At 33.4% G+C, this 20,509-nt stretch overlaps 3 protein-coding genes and 1 long non-coding RNA gene across 4 annotated transcripts; 2 read left to right on the forward strand and 2 right to left on the reverse strand.

Moving 5' to 3' along the window:
• Positions 1-10: 10 nt before the first annotated feature.
• LOC108545548 (uncharacterized) lies at positions 11-1,795 on the forward strand. The gene is made up of 2 exons (XR_001890093.1): positions 11-204; positions 1,595-1,795. It is a non-coding gene; the product is annotated as an uncharacterized LOC108545548 (long non-coding RNA).
• Positions 1,796-1,884: 89 nt separating this feature from the next.
• On the forward strand, positions 1,885-9,973 carry LOC108545538 (E3 ubiquitin-protein ligase RNF19A; the record flags this gene model as incomplete). The annotated part of the gene is made up of 11 exons (XM_017897214.1): positions 1,885-2,031; positions 2,140-2,329; positions 2,407-2,718; positions 2,795-2,939; positions 3,013-3,149; positions 3,361-3,458; positions 7,830-8,028; positions 8,159-8,354; positions 8,433-8,598; positions 8,679-9,050; positions 9,291-9,973. Coding segments are annotated over 11 exons (1,971 nt in total), but the record flags the coding sequence as incomplete, so codon positions are not given.
• LOC108545547 (uncharacterized) lies at positions 4,267-6,023 on the reverse strand. The gene is made up of 3 exons (XM_017897227.1): positions 5,803-6,023; positions 5,410-5,625; positions 4,267-5,313 (listed from the first exon to the last, which is right to left on the reverse strand). Exons 1-3 carry the CDS (start codon positions 5,950-5,952, stop codon positions 4,360-4,362), a joined length of 1,320 nt encoding a protein of 439 aa, XP_017752716.1. The 5' UTR covers positions 5,953-6,023; the 3' UTR covers positions 4,267-4,359.
• A 1,451-nt stretch (positions 9,974-11,424) lies between the features above and the next one.
• On the reverse strand, positions 11,425-12,181 carry Bet5 (blocked early in transport 5). The gene is made up of 3 exons (XM_017897226.1): positions 12,063-12,181; positions 11,655-11,864; positions 11,425-11,553 (listed from the first exon to the last, which is right to left on the reverse strand). Exons 1-3 carry the CDS (start codon positions 12,159-12,161, stop codon positions 11,425-11,427), a joined length of 438 nt encoding a protein of 145 aa, XP_017752715.1. The 5' UTR covers positions 12,162-12,181.
• Between the last annotated feature and the right edge of the window lie 8,328 nt (positions 12,182-20,509).

Consider the following 20,509-nt stretch of genomic DNA (forward strand, 5'->3'; position numbering starts at 1 on the left):
TCCTGCATTTCGTTCACTGTGTTTCTCATCTAAATTATATGCATGATATACCTCTAGTCAGAAGCCGTCAGCTGTTGTGTCAAGTGAACGTTCTTAACCAACAAAATAAGTAAAACTTATCAATACTGTGTGACCGTAATAGTGAATCTATTATTAGTTACTGAAGATGTTGTAAGTTTGAAAGTATTGGTTAACAGAAACCAGGTACGTTCTCACATTGGTTAGATCGACTTGGTGTTTGCTCGTAGACTTTTCACACCTGTATTAATGCTAGTCATCTATGTGTAAGGTTCTTCAGTATTTAATTGAAATGTGTTTCTTTTGTTCTAGTTTCATTATGTTTAAAAAATAAGACATTTTATGTTACTTAAACTGATTTTATGACATTTTCGAATGAAAAAAAAGTAATTTTTAATAAAACACGTACATATCACGCGTGTGTAAGTTGTGTGCATGGGCGCACGCGCGCGCGTGTGTGTTTTGTACATTTTATATGTACATTTAAGCTATTACAAATGGCGATTATTTTGCATATCTTACGAAATTTACATTTGAAGTCACTATAACTATATATATATTTAGAAAGATTAACTTTTTTTATAAACTTCTTATACGTGGAGTGATCCGAGGTAAAAATATGACATTGTAAAAACTTATATTAAATATTTTTTATACCTCGTAATTGTTCCATAAATACGATCTTGTAATTCATAATCGATTTTTAATATTGTTAGATTTCTGTATTCTATCATGTATTTTGTATCATTTCACTAAATAATTCGTAAATTGAACATAATTTACACATTTGGATTCGAACATTCGATAAGGGAAATACCTATAGTCGTATAACAGTATGGTATTTGATTCATTATCTTGCCATCAAACTATACAAGTCAAGCAATAATAACCGTATATGCTAAAATATTTTGTGTTACATATTAGAGATTTCGAAGTATCAATTATTTATGCATATCATGACCGTGGAGAAATCGTAATTGATGACAACTACCTTAACAGACTACATAACTCCTTTTTTAGTGAAAGTAGTAAAGTAAATATATGTAAAAAATTAAACATAAAATGAATTTATAAGGAACATTATTCGTAAATTTGTGCGAATTATAAATTATCGAAATTAAGTAATAATATATGAAAAATTAATATATATGTATATATATATATACACATAAAACAACGAAATTTAGTTGTTGACTACACTGAACCATATTACCATTGCTGATAAGTAATTTATAATTTAAAAATTCTGTTTAAGGTCATTTTGACGTAACTTGAAGAAAAATAAGTGTTTTAAAAATCTGTTCTTTCCTTTTAAATACGATCGATATAATTACATATAATACTACACGTGCTATTTTATGACGTAAAATATAATCACTTTTAAACAGCATGTCTAATATGTTTGTACTATAATATAAATCACTTTAAATGTTAAACATTATAAGAAATTTATATATTATACGATCTCTGTGTAACACGTGATAACGGATCATAGAATAGTGATTTATATACTGAATTAATTCGAAAATTCTACTGTATTTAGCATTTTTCATTATTATCTTACTATTTAATGCAGATCGAGTTAGTTTATTCTTGTGAATGGAAGAATGGAACAGTAATGATCTGTAATACTGCTCAGAATGTTCAAAGAAAATGATAGCAGATCCGGAGGCTGTAGCGGCGCAGCTCCTCGACCACGAAGAATGCTGGCACGATTTTCTTTACGTCGATTATTATATTCGAGTCCACTTATCGGTCGACGAATTGTAAGAACAGCTAGTTCAAGCAACAGGAATGAATACCTAATTTAAAATAAACTTTGAAAAAAATACAAAATTATCTTTTTCTTGAATATTAATTATTTTTATAGCGAAAGACCCAGCTGGTGGCAAGATTGCAGATGTTGAAAAAGGAGAAGCCAGAGTAAGTAATGGTTCGAGCCATTTTCAATTTCAGAACATAGATCTACAACGTGCTTCCAGCAAAGGCTCTGTACTTTCTTCTGCCGGAAAGGTATTTATAGAATGTAAAAGTGTGGCGAAACTTTTAGGAAATATTTGATTTACATTAAATAGTTAATAATTTAATGTAATCAAAGTTCTAAATCAAATATTATTTCAGAGTAATGAAAATGGTTTAATGGAGTGTCCATTATGCTTTGCTGAATTACCAATGGAATTTTTTCCTATTGTTCAGTCTTGTCATCATCGCAGTTGTTATGATTGTTATCAACAATATCTCAAAGTTGAAATTTCTGAATCTAGAGTTAATATAGCATGTCCTGAATGCTCAGAACCACTACATCCAAATGGTAAAATACACTTTTTTAATAACGGAAATGTGAAATTTATTATTGTTACTGTTTTTACTAAATTTATTCTGTTATAGACATTCGAATGATTTTAAATGATCAAACACAATTGGAAAAATATGAAGATTTTATGGTACGACGAGTTCTTGCTGTGGAACCTGATGCAAGATGGTGTCCTGCTCCAAATTGTAGCTTTGCAGTTATTGCTAGTGGCTGTGCTTCTTGCCCAAAATTACGTTGTGAACGACCAGGATGCGATTCCTATTTTTGTTATCACTGTAAAGCACGTTGGCACCCTAATCAGACATGTGATGCTGCCAGAGCCCAACGTACTCAATATTATGAACGTAGTTCATCTCTGAGTTTTAGTCAGAGTGATTCACAACATAGTGTGTATTATTCTTATAAAAAAACTTTCTAAATTATTATAAATTTGATCTATGATTTGCATAAATTGTTTTACAGAAGATGATGTCAAACCGTGTCCAAGATGTCAAGTCCTTATTGTTAAAATGGACGATGGAAGTTGCAATCACATAATTTGTGCTGTTTGTAGTGCTGAATTTTGTTGGTTATGCATGAAAGAAATCAGTGACCTTCATTATTTAAGGTATATTGTAATTGATTCTAATACTTATTTAATAATATTGTATGTTTTTTAATTTTATGGATTTTAATTACAGTCCTTCTGGTTGTACCTTTTGGGGTAAAAAGCCATGGTCTAGGAAAAAGAAAATACTCTGGCAACTTGGAACTTTAGTGGGAGCACCAGTTGGAATTGGTCTTGCTGCTGGAATAGCTGTACCTGCTATGATTATAGGTTTGTAAATCAAACATAATATTTTTTATGTCTCATGTTGAACAGAGTTTCATTCCTTTTCTATATATAATATATCGTATAATACACAATATATTTTTTCCTACTATATATATGCCCTTTTTCTGAATGTATTATACATACATCTTTTTTCTGAATAGGTTTTTAATATTATAAACAAATTTTATATTGGTATATGTATATTTTATTGCAGGTATTCCAGTATGGGTAGGAAAGGAACTGTATACAAGATATGAAAAAGATAACAAACATAAGAGGAATGCTTTTATTGTTGGAGGAGTAACTGCATCCGTAAGTCAAAATCTTATTTTTAATATTTATATGAAATTGATTAAATTTTAAAATATTAGTTTTTCTACATTATTATATGTGTTAGATAAAGTAACAAGTATCTTCCGAAGTAGTATTGATATCATTTTAAAGATAGTTTATTTTAAATTATTTTTCCTAAAAAATCAAAATGTTGAAAAATATATCAACTAATTATATGTTTATTAACTAATAAGTATTTATTTGATCATAGGTATTATGTAGGAAGTATTTTTGTTTTAAAATTATTCTACAAGTTCATGACAACATCAAAGTATATTTTATTTATATAGTTTGTACAAAGAAATGGAATAATATAATTATTGCATATGTGAATTAGCAGTAACAGAATGTCGGTCGTATAGCCGTTGTAATAATTGCGGGAAGAAATTTTGTTAAAAGAACAAATTTAAATCAAACAATTGTTATATTTAATTAACTCGAAGAGAAAAGTGTTACTCCTAATTTAAGTTATTTTTGTGGCACATATCGTTAGCAATTCTCTTACATTTTAATCGGTTTTAATTTTAAAACTTCATATAACGTTTATTGATATTCTGTTTGCTTAACGTTCTTACTAGATTGTAAGTGTACATATTGCAAGAACAATCCAATGTTGAAATATTTTCAAACATAAGAGTCTAACATCAATTCTATTGTTATCATGTTAATGAATTTAACGTGACTTCGACTCTTTGAACTACCCGCAATTACATAATTATCAACACAAGCCTTTTTGCTTAAGGTGTTCATAATCTTAACGTCAGTAGTAGACGGATCGAGCTGTTGGATGATCACTTCAATAACTCTTGCTTCCTCGATTTACATTTAGCGTAGAGGTATTAATTCGTTGCAGCACTATCATGGGCGGTAATAACGCTGACTAAGGGTCGTTTTCGCTAGTGGCAATCGCAGTCTCGTCTGTAAGTACACCCTCACTATGAAGATCTTTTAGAACGTCGATTAAGCGTTGTTCGGTATCTGTATCGCCTAAAGCAACGTCTACGGATCCAATACAAAGTAGGAGTGCAAGAAGTTGCGATCGCCTGTAATCCTTATTTAAGTCTTCTCTTGTATAACCTAAATCCTTGGGAATATCGACACCAAGACGGGAGCACGTGTTAGTCAGTGTATCCCAATAAATATCAAGGAAGGTTTCCGTATGCTTTCGACGTAGTTCGGTTGGTAATGAACTCACTAACAAAAGAGCAATATCGTTAGTTGGTCTACTATAAGTGACCATTTGCCAGTCAAGAATGCAGCATTCGAAGCCAGAAGGTCCTTCTTTGAAAAGTAAATTATTGCACCAGAAGTCTGTATGCGTGATCAACGCTAGCGGTCCTTCTGGTGCAAGGAGTGCAGATATTATATGTTTAGTTCTAGGTCGTAGTACGAGTAGGGCCTCGAGTATCGCTTCTAATTCTGGCGTACTTTTCAAAAATTTGGCAAGTTGTGGCAAACCACGTTCGACCAGTTGTTGATACGAGTCTGTTGCCTTTGCTGTTTGGAAGAGGAATGGATAACGTTCAGACAGAGGCTCTCCTTCGATAACTTTCATTGCCAGAGAATGTGCGTGTATACGTGCTATAGCATCTAATGCAACTTTAGTTTGATCGTAGGTCATTCCTTCGTCAAATTTGATATTTCGAAAATCAGAGTCACGAAGATCGTGCAATACCAGAATCGAATCTGTTGTCAGAGGGTTATCGTCTGAGTCATCGACTGGTGTGTAACGTGCATAATAGCACACTGGAACTGACAGAACGATTTCGTTGTCCGATTTATTTTCTTGGGATGCTAGTTGCTTCTTTTGAAATTCTTTCAGGTCCGGCATAACCTGATATAAACAAAATCTTGGTTATCGTTTGTTGGAAAAAGTAATTTAACACCGATATAGCAACAGCATAGTGGCATATATTAATCGATTGCTTACCTGTGTATAAAATTTAATTTCTCGCAGATCGAACTGGCCTTCGATAACAAAGAAACGACTGAAGGGATCTTTTGGAAGCTCTTTCACGATAAGCGAGAGATCTTGAACAGTCTTTGTGTCGTCCAGCGTGTACTTGATTTTAGCGCGAGTTATAGCACTGAGCGCGCTTTCATTACTCATACAGCCCGGGCTTACGTTACATTCGGTTACCGTGACCTGTGTACATGACGGGTTAATTTGCAAGCGATTCAACAATACTCTGTACGCTACATCTCGTACACAGTGTGTTGCATTTTCATCGCTAACAAGCATTTATAGGTTGCTTAAATGATGTCCTACAAAAATTCCTACATACAACTGTTAACTGTAAATCATAGTTTCTACCGAACTAACCGATTCTTTGTGAAATTTCCGTAGGATATCCCTGAGCCACTCCTGGTAAATCTCTGCTTGTATGACAATCATCTTCGGCTCCTCTCCATAGGAAGATTCTTCCGTATCTTCCCAATCCCAATCGGTGTCATCCCAGTCCCATTTCGCCATGGTTTCCGGATTTATCTCTCTCTCTCCCCCCTCTTTCTCTCCCCCTCTCTCTCTTTCTCTTCTTCCTCCTCTTCCTCCCTTTTTCTCTTCCTCTTTCTATCTCTCTTTTCTTTATTTATTCAATTAGCACTAATGACAGTTAACTAACGATACCAATATCGACGATGTCGACTAAAGAAAGACGAGGAAAAGAAACAGATGAGAGAATACGTATCTTGTGCTTATGACGTTTCGCGTGTCTACTGTCCCCAATCAATGCTAATAAACCACATGCACACTCCCCTGAACGATGACACATGCAGAATGTGTTTATTTGACTGTTCACATCTGAGCGCACGAGCCTGTCGTGTATGTAGAGAGGCTTCGTGAAATCAGCAGTAATGAATGGAATCGTCGCGTGTCCCTTTTACTTCCTGTTACGCCGACCGGTGCTTGAACGTTCGGGCCGGCGTAGTTCGGCGTCCTCTCATCGGGGCTCGCAGTGTCCACAGCACGACACACCCTTGGCGCAGAGCACCAACCGACTTCCCGATCCCGACGCTCTATTTGTCGGACCGTTTGTGATCGTAGCGCAGTGTGGATCTTAAAGTACCGACTGACACGATGCACGTTCCATCGTCAGCCACCTAGGTGGATGCAGGCCGCAGGGTGGGACAGAGAGGATCTCCCATGCGCGCACTCCTACTGTCGATCAATATCCTTCCTTCCGCACCTCCCGCACCTTCTGCTCACCATGCACTTTCTCTGTCTCCTGTTTCGCTGCCTCACGTTCCTTTCCACGCTCGATGGAAATCTAGAAAACAGATCGCCGTGCGCTAGTAATCTCTCGGCTCATCATCGCACGTTACACGACTGGCCGAGATATATTTATTTCACCGTGATGATGCTCTCCCTTCGACTTGTAACCTTCGTTCCTTTTACGGAACGTTGAAGGTTGATCGAAAAGTACCGCTTTTTCAAGACCATACGTGTATTAATTGTTAAAAAAAAAAGAAATAAATAAGTCGAGTAAATATAACATTGTAACTAAGAGGTTAGGATTTTAAACGATTCAAAATGATCAATTGCATACATACGTATATCATTAATGATTAATATAGAAACCTTTAATTTTTTCAGTTTTTCTTATTTTTTTCATTTTTTTTTTTGCAATTTGAAGCTTTATATTAAATAATAAAATTATATTAGAATATAGGATTACATGAAATGTTAAATTACCTTGGGAATAGTTTATTCTTCTCTTGTTCTAATTTGATTAAAGTAGTAAAATGTATTTTGATTTCTTTTTTTTACGAAAGCGTTTAAATATCAGATTTGTATAAACTATTTTGTAATTTTGTTTTACATTTTTTTTATTTTTTATACATAATTAGTTTAATTGATTCTATTCGTAAAATGAAATTTCAAATAAATAGTATGTAAATAGAGGTATCTGCAATTAAGATTACACATCTTCACATTGGCGATTTATGTTCCTTTGTACTTTCGCAAGCATAAATTGAAAGCGTTTTTACATTTTTACGAGGCACGGCTAAAACATTCTCGCAATTGCTATCTTTTTTTTGAAAAGGATGTTTCACAAAGGAAAACGCACAATTCTAATTTATGCAGCGTACATTGACAAACTTCCGGGGGAATTTAAAACTACACAATGGATCAAGTATAGTTGAAAGTTTACAATATAATTTGTAGTTTCAAATTGTTGTTGACTGATACTTAATTACAATTGCGTCGTGTTTCAATGGAACGTATCTTTTGTCTGTGTTCACATATCAATAATTATACATTTTTTTTTTTTTTTTAAATTTATACTTTTGTAGATTTAATAAAAATTTCAACAAAAATTACTGTTCATAATTTATTTATCATTGTTACAGGTCTTGGTATCGCCCATATTAGCAGGCTTAGCCGTTGGTATTGGTGTACCCATTTTATTATTTTATGTTTATGGCGTAGTTCCTGTGTCCCTTTGTCGAAGCGGAGGTTGTGGCGTTTCTACGAATGGTACGGGGGTGAGATTTGATTTCGATGACGAAAATGAGCTTATGGGTTCTCTGAGCGCCCGAAATGGTGGAGGTAAATGGATGTATATAATTTAGATTTCGACATATCGCACTCGAAGCTTCAAACGTATAAATATAGTAATTAAATTAAATATAGTAATGTAGGGGATTAAATATAATTAAAAGCATAATGCTTATTGTAGATGCAGCATCGATAGATGTTGCAAGTCATCGAGGTGGTAACCCTTCGATTGGAGAAGTTTCACTTTCGTTAGGTAGTGGGAGTCAGTTGGAAAAATTAGGTCGTGAAAACGATCGCGAGAGTGCCAGTAATGTAGCTGTTGCTGGTACCAGCCTCGCAGGAAGTATAGCTTCTAGTGTTCTTCCGGGAGGTCAGAGGTAAGAGATACTTCTCGTATTTTATATAATTTGTAATTATCGAAAAATTACTTATACAATTGCTATATTTAAAAATAGATTGGAAGTTCAAGCAGATGTAACGCCCACTCAACGATTCAGTTTATGTAGCGAAACAGCATCGGCTGCAACCAGTTTATCAGAGAAATCTGTAAACGCATCTATTGCTTTGGATGATGGCGCAGCTTCTACGAGAGCTCTAGCAGGCTCTGTTTTAAATTTTAAAGTATCTTACTTCTTTATAAATATTATCATAATTAATCTCTACCATTTTTTTCATCAATTTGGATAATATCGATTCTTCAGATGGATGGAAGTTCGATTAGTGGCGGCAGAAGTACCGAAGGAGAACAAGGAACAGGCTCTGTTGCAGGAGGTCACATGGACTCAGCAGGTCAAGCTACTTCTTTGAGTTCCCTTGAAGAAGTAGCACCTGGTTTAGCGAAACGTGCTCGTCGCAAGCCGACGTTAGATCGTCAATGCAGTGATTGCAGTAATTGGACCGTCTGTGGTGAGGACGAAGGTTCTGAACGTGTTAGATTCGATGACCATGTTAGTTTTATCGAAGCAGATCAAGAAGGGGTTGTTAACACGTGCGGAGTGAATAGCCGAACTTCTGGAAGACGTAAACGCAATACAGAGACAGAACAAGATACAAATGCTCAAAAGAGTACAAAAGTATGAAAAAGTTCAGCTATTTTAAAAATTAATCCACTATTTGTTGATGCTTTTAATAACTGTGCATATCAGAGTTAAATATTCAATCACATATAAACTATCATTTTAAAACTTGAGTTTAAAATGAAATTATATTCATTGTGCGATTTAAATTGACTACATTTTAGTTATTTATTAGATTAGAAAATTGACAGTTATATCGTATAGTTTTATATCTATCATATTCGTTTATTTTTTCAGAAATTCTAATGGTGAATGAAAGGTTGATTCGGCATAATGTATCATGGAAATGAGTCAATGTTGCCACATTGAGAAATGTCTTCTTCCACAGTTCTACAGCATCTACGGATCTCGCAAAGCGATTTTCGGTGATAGAAGAACCGTTTCCTGTAGTAGTACAGAATAACGGTGCTCGTTTTTTTACACCTTTCAATAAAGGATGTAGCATTAATAATGCGGAAGAAGATTTACGCTCTTAAAGGAACAAAGACTAAGCATTTATGTAATAATGTACATGCGTCCTTTAAATATGAGACACGTAGATGCGAATTCACATATGTGTGTATATATGTATTTAAATGTACACTCCATGCGTACTGAATTTACATTAATTTACATTAATGCTGAATTTACTATATTTATGCACACCGTGTCTAATGCATTATGAATGCAATATAGGGAACAAATTAATACTAACTTTGCAAAGCAAAGTACATCGAAATAAATAGTATTTGCATTCATATTTCAAAAATGCGTGCGTATAAATATACATATAATGTACGTATGTGTGTATAAGTGTATATACTCACAGGCCTCAAATTTGTTATAAAAAAGTTGCAAATTAATTTAACATGGATAATTTTCATTTTGTGCCAATATTTTGTTGAGCAAAGCTGAATATTGTTATGCGTCAAAAATTATGTTCTCATACACAAAACACAGCGCTCACAAATGTAAAATATTAAATTCGTTAAAATTTTTCTATGATGACGCTCCGCATAAGAATAAAAATTTTGTCGTAACATGAAATAGAATAACTGTGTGAAACATTATAGAAAAATTATAAACGCTTTATACAGTTGCATTTTACATCAAATAACAATTATTATTTTCTATGCATGATACACTTGTCTATTCGTCAGTCATATTTCCAGATGTACAAGTATCGTAAGAACCTTTGTACATGAACATTTTCTAAATGTTGTCCCTTGATGTATGAAAATATACATAGTGTATTGTATGTATCTGAAGGCAATGAATAAGCCTTGAAACTAAACGTTACAGTGTTTTAGGAGAAGAAATTAACATTATTATAAAAACGAAATGGTAGTTTACTACCTTTAGTTTATATTTATTTATTATTAATCCCAGTGATTTATACGTAATAATTTCAGGTGCTTTATTAGGCATGACAAAAGCTTTGATTTGATTTTCTTGCCGATGTATTCACATTTATGTAACGCTGAACATAAATTACTAACGAACAGAATAAGAAGCATTGTGATCATGTTTTAACAATTTTACATTTCATAAATCTTTTCTTGGTTTCAAGATTTTAAGAATTTAAATGTGTATGTAATTGTGTAAAATTATTGTCTCAATATATGTTTCTTGTTTGTAAGTAATAACTTTGTTAATATTTGGATAAGCTAATGTCATACATCTGAATGAAAATAATTATATGAAATACGTAACACGTAAAAAAAGAGGTGGATACATGGACCCAGAAAACCGAATTCTGAAATATGACATAAGCTGCCATACAATCTTTATACATAAAGTAAGAATAGATGTTTTAGTTAAATAAGGCATGTTCTGAAAGTGTGCTCTAGAGCAAGTAGTACACGGTATGAAATATATAAAAAAGATGGCAAATTTAATGTAGGAACATTTTTAAAAGTATGCATTTTTACAAATCGTTTAAATATATAAATTAAGAAACTATGTTTCATTAATACAAAAAGCGGTGCAATTTTAATTCATTAATGACTTAGAAGAAACCACAAAAAATAAACTTATACTTTTACAAATATTCATTTCTTCAAATTCATTTAGTCACTGTACATTTTGTATGAAGATCACATTTTCATGTATTAAAAAAATGTATTGTTTAAACAGTTGTTTCTTTTATGATAATTGTAAATTCATAAATATAACAAAATGTAATGTACGGTGTATATTCATTTAAATTATAAGACTATTCTTACTAGTGTGTAATTTTTGTTTAGTTTTTTGTACTTCCATTAATGCTTAATAACTAGTACTTAATAATAAATAATTGCATGTATTATGAGATTAAATTTGGAAAACCAAATATCTTTTTTTTTATTATCCTAGTTTTAGTATATATTATATTTGTAACTATAATATTAAACTATATAGATCTACCTAAAAACAACGGGGATTTTTTAAATAGTTCATCAACTTTTAGTTTAAATAATTCACTTTGAATAGGTTCGTTTAATTGACACAGAGGATTTTTCACAACATATTCTAAATAAACCTGCAACAATATCGGATATATTATTATAGATTTATTTATATTTAATAGAGAAAGTTGTATCACTATAACGAATATAAAATATTTAATATTTATTTACTTACTTCTTTATACAATTGTTGTAATAATTCTCTAGCATTTTGCGTAATATTATCAGTATTTAACACAAATTTTAATCCAGATGGAGTTTCCAAATAATGTAACGTATACTTGGTTGTCTTGTAATACAAAAATCCTTCTTTTGGATCCAATGGAGATATTTTACTTACAAAGGATTTTATAGAAAATAACATTCCATACATTAATTTTGCTTCCTAAATTTTATATAATTTTATGATATAAGCTTTTTAGAAAGAAAAAAATTATATATGGATGTAATAAAAAACAGTATAAAACAAACAATTGTCGACGATTTTTATCTGATAGTTTACAAGGCATTTAAATTTAAAAAGGTTAGAAATCACATACATCTAATAACGTTAAATTAATAATTCTATATTAGTTATTCATACCTCTCCTTTCGTAATTCCAGATTTGTGTAATCTATTCCATTCTGCATAATATAGTAATGTTCCATTTTTGGAAAATATGTATAAATTGTGAATTGTCATAATACTATCAGTTTTCTCTCTTATTTTGTTGTCAAAGTGATTAAACTCAATCGATTATTTATCGACAATTGTGTAGTGTCAAATATTTCTTACAAATGCCTAAAGGTGGCTCACCATTACATTTATTAATAGTATCCTAATTTAACAACATAAGTTTCTTATGTTACCGATATAATTGAAAATAAAAAGATCAGAAGATAATTTTCGTTCGATTTCTGGAAACATTTCATTTTTGGGAACTAAAATATACTAACCAATGATGTTTAATTTATAGGACTTATTATTTTATTCTTCCGTGTAATTAAATATACAAAATAAACTTCTAACAGTATAGTAACTTTTTCTTTATTTACCAGTACTTGGGAAGTATGTTTTATCTTGTAAACTGAATTAGAATATATTTATTTACTTATAATTTTCAAATGTGGTAACATAGACCTGTGACAATAATATAAATATATTAAGAGCAAAAGAAATTTCTTGGAAAGTAATGAATGCTATACTAGCTTTCCATATAGAATTACTTTTTCTCCAAATGTTTTCAAACTGTACACATAATTTAAGAAATAATTTATATAAAACATTTGACACAGTAATTGGTGGATCAAATAAATGATACAATGTCATTGTAAGTTTGCATCAGCAATGATATACGTTTTGATACATTTATATTTATAGTTCTATTTCCCTATTAGAAATTAGAAATTTACGGGATGCATACAAAAGTGAAAATATAAATTTATTGAATTACATAGATGTTGTATTATTCGTATATAAAGTTTTAAACAGGATTGTTATCAAGCACAACGATTATAAGAACGCTTGATTTATTATAAACTTTGTTTTATATTACAAAAAAGTATTCTTTGGTATAGCCTTTATAATTCTCCTTTCATTTAGATAGGTATCACTAGAGCGTCAAGATGTCGCCACCAGATCATTGATAATACAGGTGATTAACATTGTGACAATTTTACAGCTATTTTCCTTACCGATAGGCGACACCTAGTCACCTCAGTACAAAAGAATAATCACTTTGCCAAAGAAAAGATTTACAGTGAGAACTTTTAAAACTACTTTTATTTTTCCAATCCGATATTGATGCAATAAAATTGAGGTTTTGTAGCAATCCTTACAGTGATTTTGAGAGTCTGTCATTACATCGATATAAGAATAGTTATAACACTTGCCAACAGCCGTAACTATTTCGTGTTTGAAATTTATTTTCTTACATTATATAAATCTCGTTACAAATATTGCAGAAAAAATCCTAAAATTATTAAATAAAACTATAGGAAGTCAGAGTATTATATTTTTAGAATAAAAATAAGTTTTAATCTATGAAAAATCTTATTGCTATTAGACTATGCAATTAGTAAAATAATGAAGTGTCATGGAATTCTGTAAAACTGAATCATAATACTTGTAAATAGAATGCAAGGAATCAGACAAGGTACAGATAATAGCTACACAAGCAACCATATACGTATCTAAGTACTGTGTAGCTGTAAGCTTGACATCGTTTGGAAAAGATTCCCTTTTTTTGGAGAATTTTTGGAATTTTTGATAAAATTTATTTAGAAAAGTTTATGAGTTCTCTAGATTCACCGCTGTCGAATTTATTTTCTGCTGTTACTGTACACTACCCCCACTACTGGTCTACTAGTTCCCCCACCCAGGGCTGAAGATTCTACTGCTTGCCGTTGTTCCATTACCCCCCACCATTATTCTAGCGCCCTCCCTTCGCCGTTAGCACAAGAGTTAAGTGGATGTGGTGGGAGTAATAAGGTGATGGGAGAAGAAACAGTACGTGGCCTGCGGGCTACGAGTTCGACAGTTCTGTTTTAGATAAACCTTCATTAAACTAAGGCAATTATTAGGCATTACCACACGAAGGTGTCTACGCAATCGAGATCCTGAATCGTAGGTCTAAAACCAAATACTTCCACTGCATGTATCTTGGCATTCAAGCTGTTGCCAACGAGAACACCAAGTTCTAAGTTTAATTAGCCTGTAGGGGTGCGTAAAGAGAGATAGACAGCGAAACGCCGATCTTCCTATAATGGGTCTCTACAAAGGAGTCTTATATATGGGTGTAGTGGCGCTACTGTCGATCGTGTGTTGTGCTTCCACGAGAAGAAGGCACAGCGTGTTTACATCCCCACTCTTGTTGCAGTCTGTTTAAAAAATAAAAAATTTTATAAGCATATTTGTTATTTATGTACACTGGGTAGATATAATATTATTACGTTTTATTACAATTTCTTTACATGTAAATCGTGAACATTTGGCATATTTCATACTATATTTATTACCGTTACCTAAACATATATGAGCCGTTCACTGCACAAATCGATTAACTCCACTTTTTGAAAAATCTTAAATTTAAGTTTCAAAGCACTTGGTATAGTCATAACTTTTTATATTTATAATAACGTTCCCTGATAATTAAGATTAACACCACTAAACGACAAAAATTTGTTGGCCTCTGAATAATAAATAATTTATTTCAGAGGTCACTTTGATTAACTCCGTACTCTAATGTAAATCGTTGCAATGATGCAACTCAAATGCACTAGCAAGCCATAAATGATAACGGTGAATTTTTTAGTGCCGTCTTATCAGAATTTAAGTAAAATTTAGTCAAATTTAAATTTATTACTTTTTTCACTTGTCAAATCGATTAACTCTTCCAGTAACATAAAAATGATAACATTACTAACGATTACCTTTTGGCTATTTTTTCTTATAAATTTTATATACCGTCAGATGAAAGTTACATTTGTATTTATGCATTCTACGATATTTATTTCGATTTAAATTATAAAGGGAATTTTGAAAAACAATATACATTATTTCATTGCATTTCTCCACTTCTTGTTTTATGTAGTTAATCAGTTTGTACAGTGAACGGCTCATATAACACCTGGACCTCTTTCGCGATTCATTCGGTGATGATTCTTTTTGTTTATTGAGTTTTCTGCCCGTAGCTTCGGTGGCTAAGACAATATGCTTCGTATTACGATAATTCATAAAGTAATTCATAAAATGAAGACATATTTACCCGATCTATTCTTTTCGCTGTCCCACTGAATACTGCTAGCTGAACACGTTGGAACTCTCCACTCAGTCAGTTGTTTATGTTACATCGATAAGAGTAGGACCTGCAGACGTTGCCCCCTTCCCTCGCTACACTCAAATTTCAGGCCAAACGTCAGTACTAATATACGCAGCTTCGTCACAGTAGATAAAGAAGCAGGGTCTGTAGAGACCCCGTTACCATTGCGCGAGGGCTAAGCGAAAATGATGCAGGAAAGGTTGGAGTGAGCAATAGGGCGATAAGGAAGAGTAAGGGATAAAAGGGAAAGTTAGCTGATTTGAAGTTTGTGATAAATACGAATAGTTGACTAAACAGTCATCTAACATTGGCTACGTTTTAATATACCACTGATTTTTGTACGATCGGTATTTCAGATCGCAGAATATGACATCGCGTAAAGCGAGAGGTGCATCTCCTCGTCTCTGTTCGATCGATCTCGTCGAAATAGTGGTAATAAAGATCGGTAACAGCGCCAGCTAGAAGTAACGATCGGAAGGTAGAACAGTAGCGCTAGCGTCGAACTGTTTTTATTTAATTATTGACCGACGCGACTGTTTCGTTTGGAAAGTAGGGACTCGAATTACCGTGCGAAACTATTGCAGGGTATAAAATGTATTTGTGGCCGAAGCTTGGGCGCGATTATCGTTTCGAGCACTTTTGTTAACACATAACTGTATCGTGGCAGACGAGTATCGAGCTCAGCGCGTAAACCGTCGCTTTTCGATCGGACTCCTTCGACGCCATTTGGTTTTTCGTCGTTAAAGTAGAGCCAATAGGAAGCTAAAGTCGATCAGGCCCGTGAAAAGCTTCACTGTGAAATTATGTAATACTCGCGCGAACGACACTATGCAAATAAATACGGTGTATACGCGGTGCAGAAATGTATGGCGGAAAATAAATTCAAATGGCGGACACGTCAGTGGAAGGATAGCAAATTATAGATGATATACTCCGTGCAGTACACACAGCGTTGCTGCAAGTGTTGCATGCAAGTTATAAGCGAAGATACCATCAGCTGTGTTTGTGAAATTGAAATGAAATGAACTTGAATGAACGAGCGAAAAATAAGTAATTAATATTGTAATATCTGTTATTTATTGTTTCTATTAGCTGTCAATCATATTTTTTTTCGTTTTTATTTTTTTTTTTATTAATGAATAAGTTAATGTATAATTTATCATGTGAGCATTTGGTACATATCTTTACATTATTGTTAGACTTTCGTGCATAGTTTGTTTCTGTCTAACGATAAGTAATTCGCAGGCCGAAGTGATTAATTGCACTTTTTGAATTTTTTGAAAAATTTCAGTGCCAAGACATTTGATTGATAGTTATTTAAAAAAAAATTTGTTTAAACGATTTAAAACCAGTTATTTTTACTCTTTCGGCAGTCCTAGCGTTAAGTCAAATTTTTCGATATACACATGTTAGATGCAACGTATCGGTTTACGTGTTTATACACCTTTGACAGTGGAAAAACAATCGACAGCGTGCGACGATAAAAATATCGCGGCATAAAACGAACGATCGCATCGTCGGTGACTGGAATGATTCGATAACAATGACCTAGGCTGTAAATCAAACGGAACGCAGGCAGTGCGCGTTGAACCGGTTGTTTCGAGTGCATCATGCGCTTCGAGCTTGCTGCACACAAGTCTACGCATTCGCGTAATATAATCAGCCGTTGGCCAAACGTTTGAAACAGCGAGCTGAAAATGGTACAAAGCTGTAGATAGCCGAAGCAGCAGGGACTATACTCCTGACCCTGATAAAAGCTTACCAAGTTTGTCCAATGGCGTCCCTTTGGGTGACCACTTCTCTGTCAGCTATGATTATTCCGGTCGGTACACGCGACTCCGTCTAGACCGACAGGATTTCATCGATTTAATGGTCGATTTATCGGTGACTGTTCGTCATCGTTCGTTTCCACGATTTGACTAACGATAAAGAGTGATATAAAGGAGCAATAAATAAATCTCGTCACGTGATATCGCGACGATATTTTTTCACGATTATTATCCATTTAGCTGAATGTTACCGATATTACCGATTGATCCACGTTCATGCAAGAGACTCGCGACGGTTAATTTTCATACCAGGTGAAATGGCTGTTTTCAATTCACTCGGTGTACCACTGAAAGATGCGTGACATTTTTACGCTGCAAACCTCACTGATCTGCATTGAACCTAAACCATGTGACAGTTAAAGGAACGTGCGCTCCGTGACTAGCATACAATCGCGTTGCAATAAAGCAGTCTACAATAAACTAACCCTGTGTATTGACAGAGAGCACTAGATATCGCTTTTGTCGGCGATATTACATCGTTGTGACTAGTAATAACAACTACGCAGCTCCGATTTTCGTTCGTTTGTCCGTCTGTTTGTTTGTTTGTCTGCTAGTTCGCTTGCTTATTTACCTGCCGTCTCTTTTTTCCATTTTCGATTGGACCTTTCGAAATTGATCGATTGCCATGGTAAAACCGAAACATAGCCTATGTTCCACTGATCGAAATTTTATCTTCTGGTTTACCAAACAACAATTTTTGACGACGAGTGTTCTTGTGGCTGCTCTTCTCGCTCGGTAAATGTACCGATCGTGCTATGGAATTGTCCTGCAGCGCGAAAGAATCGGTTGATCGAATTATCTCTCGTTTGTCTGTTGCACGATTTTCTTTGCCGACTGAGTTTGAGACTGGACTTTTTCTCACTAGATGTAGTGGTTATAAATAATCGTTATTTTTATAATGCTGGTAATTTTTATGTTTTATGAAAGTGCAAATAGGGAAACCAAGGGTCAAGTCTTTTATTTTGAGTCTGATAGATATCCTTTTTACTAGGGTTGAGTAAGAAGGTACATACAATATTATGATGACAAACAGCGGTTTCATTAACTGTTATATTAACCGTGTAGCAAAGAGCATTTTCTTGTTCAGTTGCATGGTATGAAATGGTCTTTTGTATCACATGAGAAATAAGATCTTATTTTTTCGTTAATGATTAAAAAGTAATCGCTCCGAATTTGTATCGAATTTCGTAGAAATTTTGAAATAGTCGTATTAACATATTTTTTTCTGTACGTATTTCCATTTTACATAATTTTTGTGTTCGTTTGTTTAATATTAAAAGAAATACACCAGAGAAATATGGTTTCTTTAGATTTGCAAATGTATCAAAAATATTAAACCTTAGAATAAAAGGAATAGCATGAAGTACATGGTAAGGTATGAAGAGATATACAGACTTATCAGTAGTTCCGCCTTAAAACTTTCAAGAGTCACTGTATTTTTTATTACGGAGTGGTAAAACTTTCGAGAATGAAACAGATTTTTACATAAGAAGATTTAAAAAGTAGATTTTTGAAGTTATAAATCACATTATAACAAACTTTACAAAATAATATAGTATTCATAGTGCTATCAAAATATCGTGTTTGGATTTTAATTTTGAGATATTCGTCAAAAAGTTAAACGGAGCGTAAAATTAAAAGACTTTCCGTATATTTTTACATAATTTATTATTTATTACTGTACTATTTATTTCTATTACTATTACTTTATTATAAAATTTGACACCGAAATTAAGTATCGATATATTCGAAAAATGAGTCATTAAAATTTTCAAATATATTCGAAAATGAAGATAACGAATAAATTTTTAGATTAAATTATTACAGGAAATAAATAGATTTAGTAAGCGAGTGAGGCCACTAATTCAATAAATTGATAAATATAGTTAAATAAAACTGCAATTAACTTCATTTTAATTAGACACTACATGTCTATCTTGTTCGTGATAAAATTATAAAAGTTTTGGGAATTTGTATGAATTTTACTGTAGTGCAAGTTACTTATGGCGTAATAGGTTAACCTGTCATGATTATAAACTCAATAAAAATGATACCTCTTATTACACTCGACTCAATACATATCGATCACTCTATGAGTAATTACTGCTGATTATTTACAGACTAATTTTAATATCCAACTAATTGTAGTATCCATAGGGGTTAAACCTAGCTTAACCTAACCTCAACTGTGCCACGCATTTTCTCGTTCATATTTCCTTGCATGTACTTACAAGCTTCTTTCAACAATACTTAATCATTTTCAATCCTATGCAGCCATTCCTAAGCACATTCGGATATCAGAACTGTGCTTCATATTCTGCACTCTCGTTTACGTCACTGTCTCAAATACCGAATCGAAACGTTCTTCTTTCATATCTCTGACGCTTTAGATTTTAATTCTGTTCACACTTCTATCGTCTGATCAAATACTTTACATTCTATCATCACAAACTCTATTATCACCACGCCATTTCATACGTTCGATACTTTGCTTACATCATAAAACTAGTGTTCTTCCACGACTGACATCTCCTAATACTTTCTCATCTCCTAACATCTCTCAACGTCATCGATACTCTCTGCATTACCACGATGCAATCAGTACGCATTAAGCAATTTCTTCGATACCGACTGAGCAACCTAATTTCGTTGCAATATATCGTATTCCACTTGCATTCCACTCGTATGGGCTGTGTAATTCGTGAAATGTCTACGAGTTACCGGCTGAATCTTTACAAACGGTAAGCTACCATTTTTGTTTATTTAGCAAACACAAACTGACGAACGGGTGGTGGTGGGTAGAGACAAGGATAGAGAAGGTTTCGTATTTGCTGCTGGGAAGCAAATTCGCAAATCGTTCCTTTTATCCGGAACTCATAGAGCAGATTTGTTCACCTTCCCTATTCGGAACCTGTCTCTTCTCTCACGAGGCCGTTGCATACGCAATCGGGTGATAGCGAGATCATCCTCCGCTTGCTCCGTCGGATATAAAACTTTTTCTTCTGTGCCCAACGTCCCCGCGATAAAATAGCACGTCGCTTTTCCCTTCGACGTTCTTTCATCTCGGAATTCAACTTTTGGAATTTCAAGCAGCCGCCACCGCTGTCGCCGACCGTAAATCGTCTGGGAAATCATCCGAGACTATTATTGCGCTTTTCAAATCACGACCACGCGGGATTGAGCTACCTTTCTCCGAATAATCAGCAACTCGTTTCCTTCCGCGTTAGGTAGCGGAATTTTTTGGCGAAAAAATAATTCTACGTGGATTATTCGTGGATTATTTCACAGTTATATATTGCAAAATATATTAATTGCATATATTTTAAATTACGAAATACTTCGTAAATTGCTTCCGTATTTTAACATACGAAGTATAATATATATTTTATATTTTATATTAT

Source organism: Eufriesea mexicana, unplaced genomic scaffold (genome assembly GCF_001483705.2).
Source record: "Eufriesea mexicana isolate 0111107269 unplaced genomic scaffold, ASM148370v2 scaffold471, whole genome shotgun sequence".
Classification (NCBI taxonomy): domain Eukaryota; kingdom Metazoa; phylum Arthropoda; class Insecta; order Hymenoptera; family Apidae; genus Eufriesea; species Eufriesea mexicana.

Bases quoted from the DNA above. Each gene is read 5' to 3' on its own strand.
- LOC108545547 (XM_017897227.1), bottom strand. From the start codon at position 5,952: ATGGCGAAATGGGACTGGGATGACACCGATTGGGATTGGGAAGATACG. The intron at 5,626-5,802 runs GTTAGTTCGGTA...TCATGTACACAG, and splicing joins GGAAATTTCACAAAGAATCG to GTCACGGTAACCGAATGTAA. The intron at 5,314-5,409 runs GTAAGCAATCGA...TGTTTATATCAG, and splicing joins AAATTAAATTTTATACACAG to GTTATGCCGGACCTGAAAGA.
- Bet5 (XM_017897226.1), bottom strand. From the start codon at position 12,161: ATGACAATTCACAATTTATACATATTTTCCAAAAATGGAACATTACTA. The intron at 11,865-12,062 runs GTATGAATAACT...TATAAAATTTAG, and splicing joins CTGGAATTACGAAAGGAGAG to GAAGCAAAATTAATGTATGG. The intron at 11,554-11,654 runs GTAAGTAAATAA...ATATTGTTGCAG, and splicing joins TACAACAATTGTATAAAGAA to GTTTATTTAGAATATGTTGT.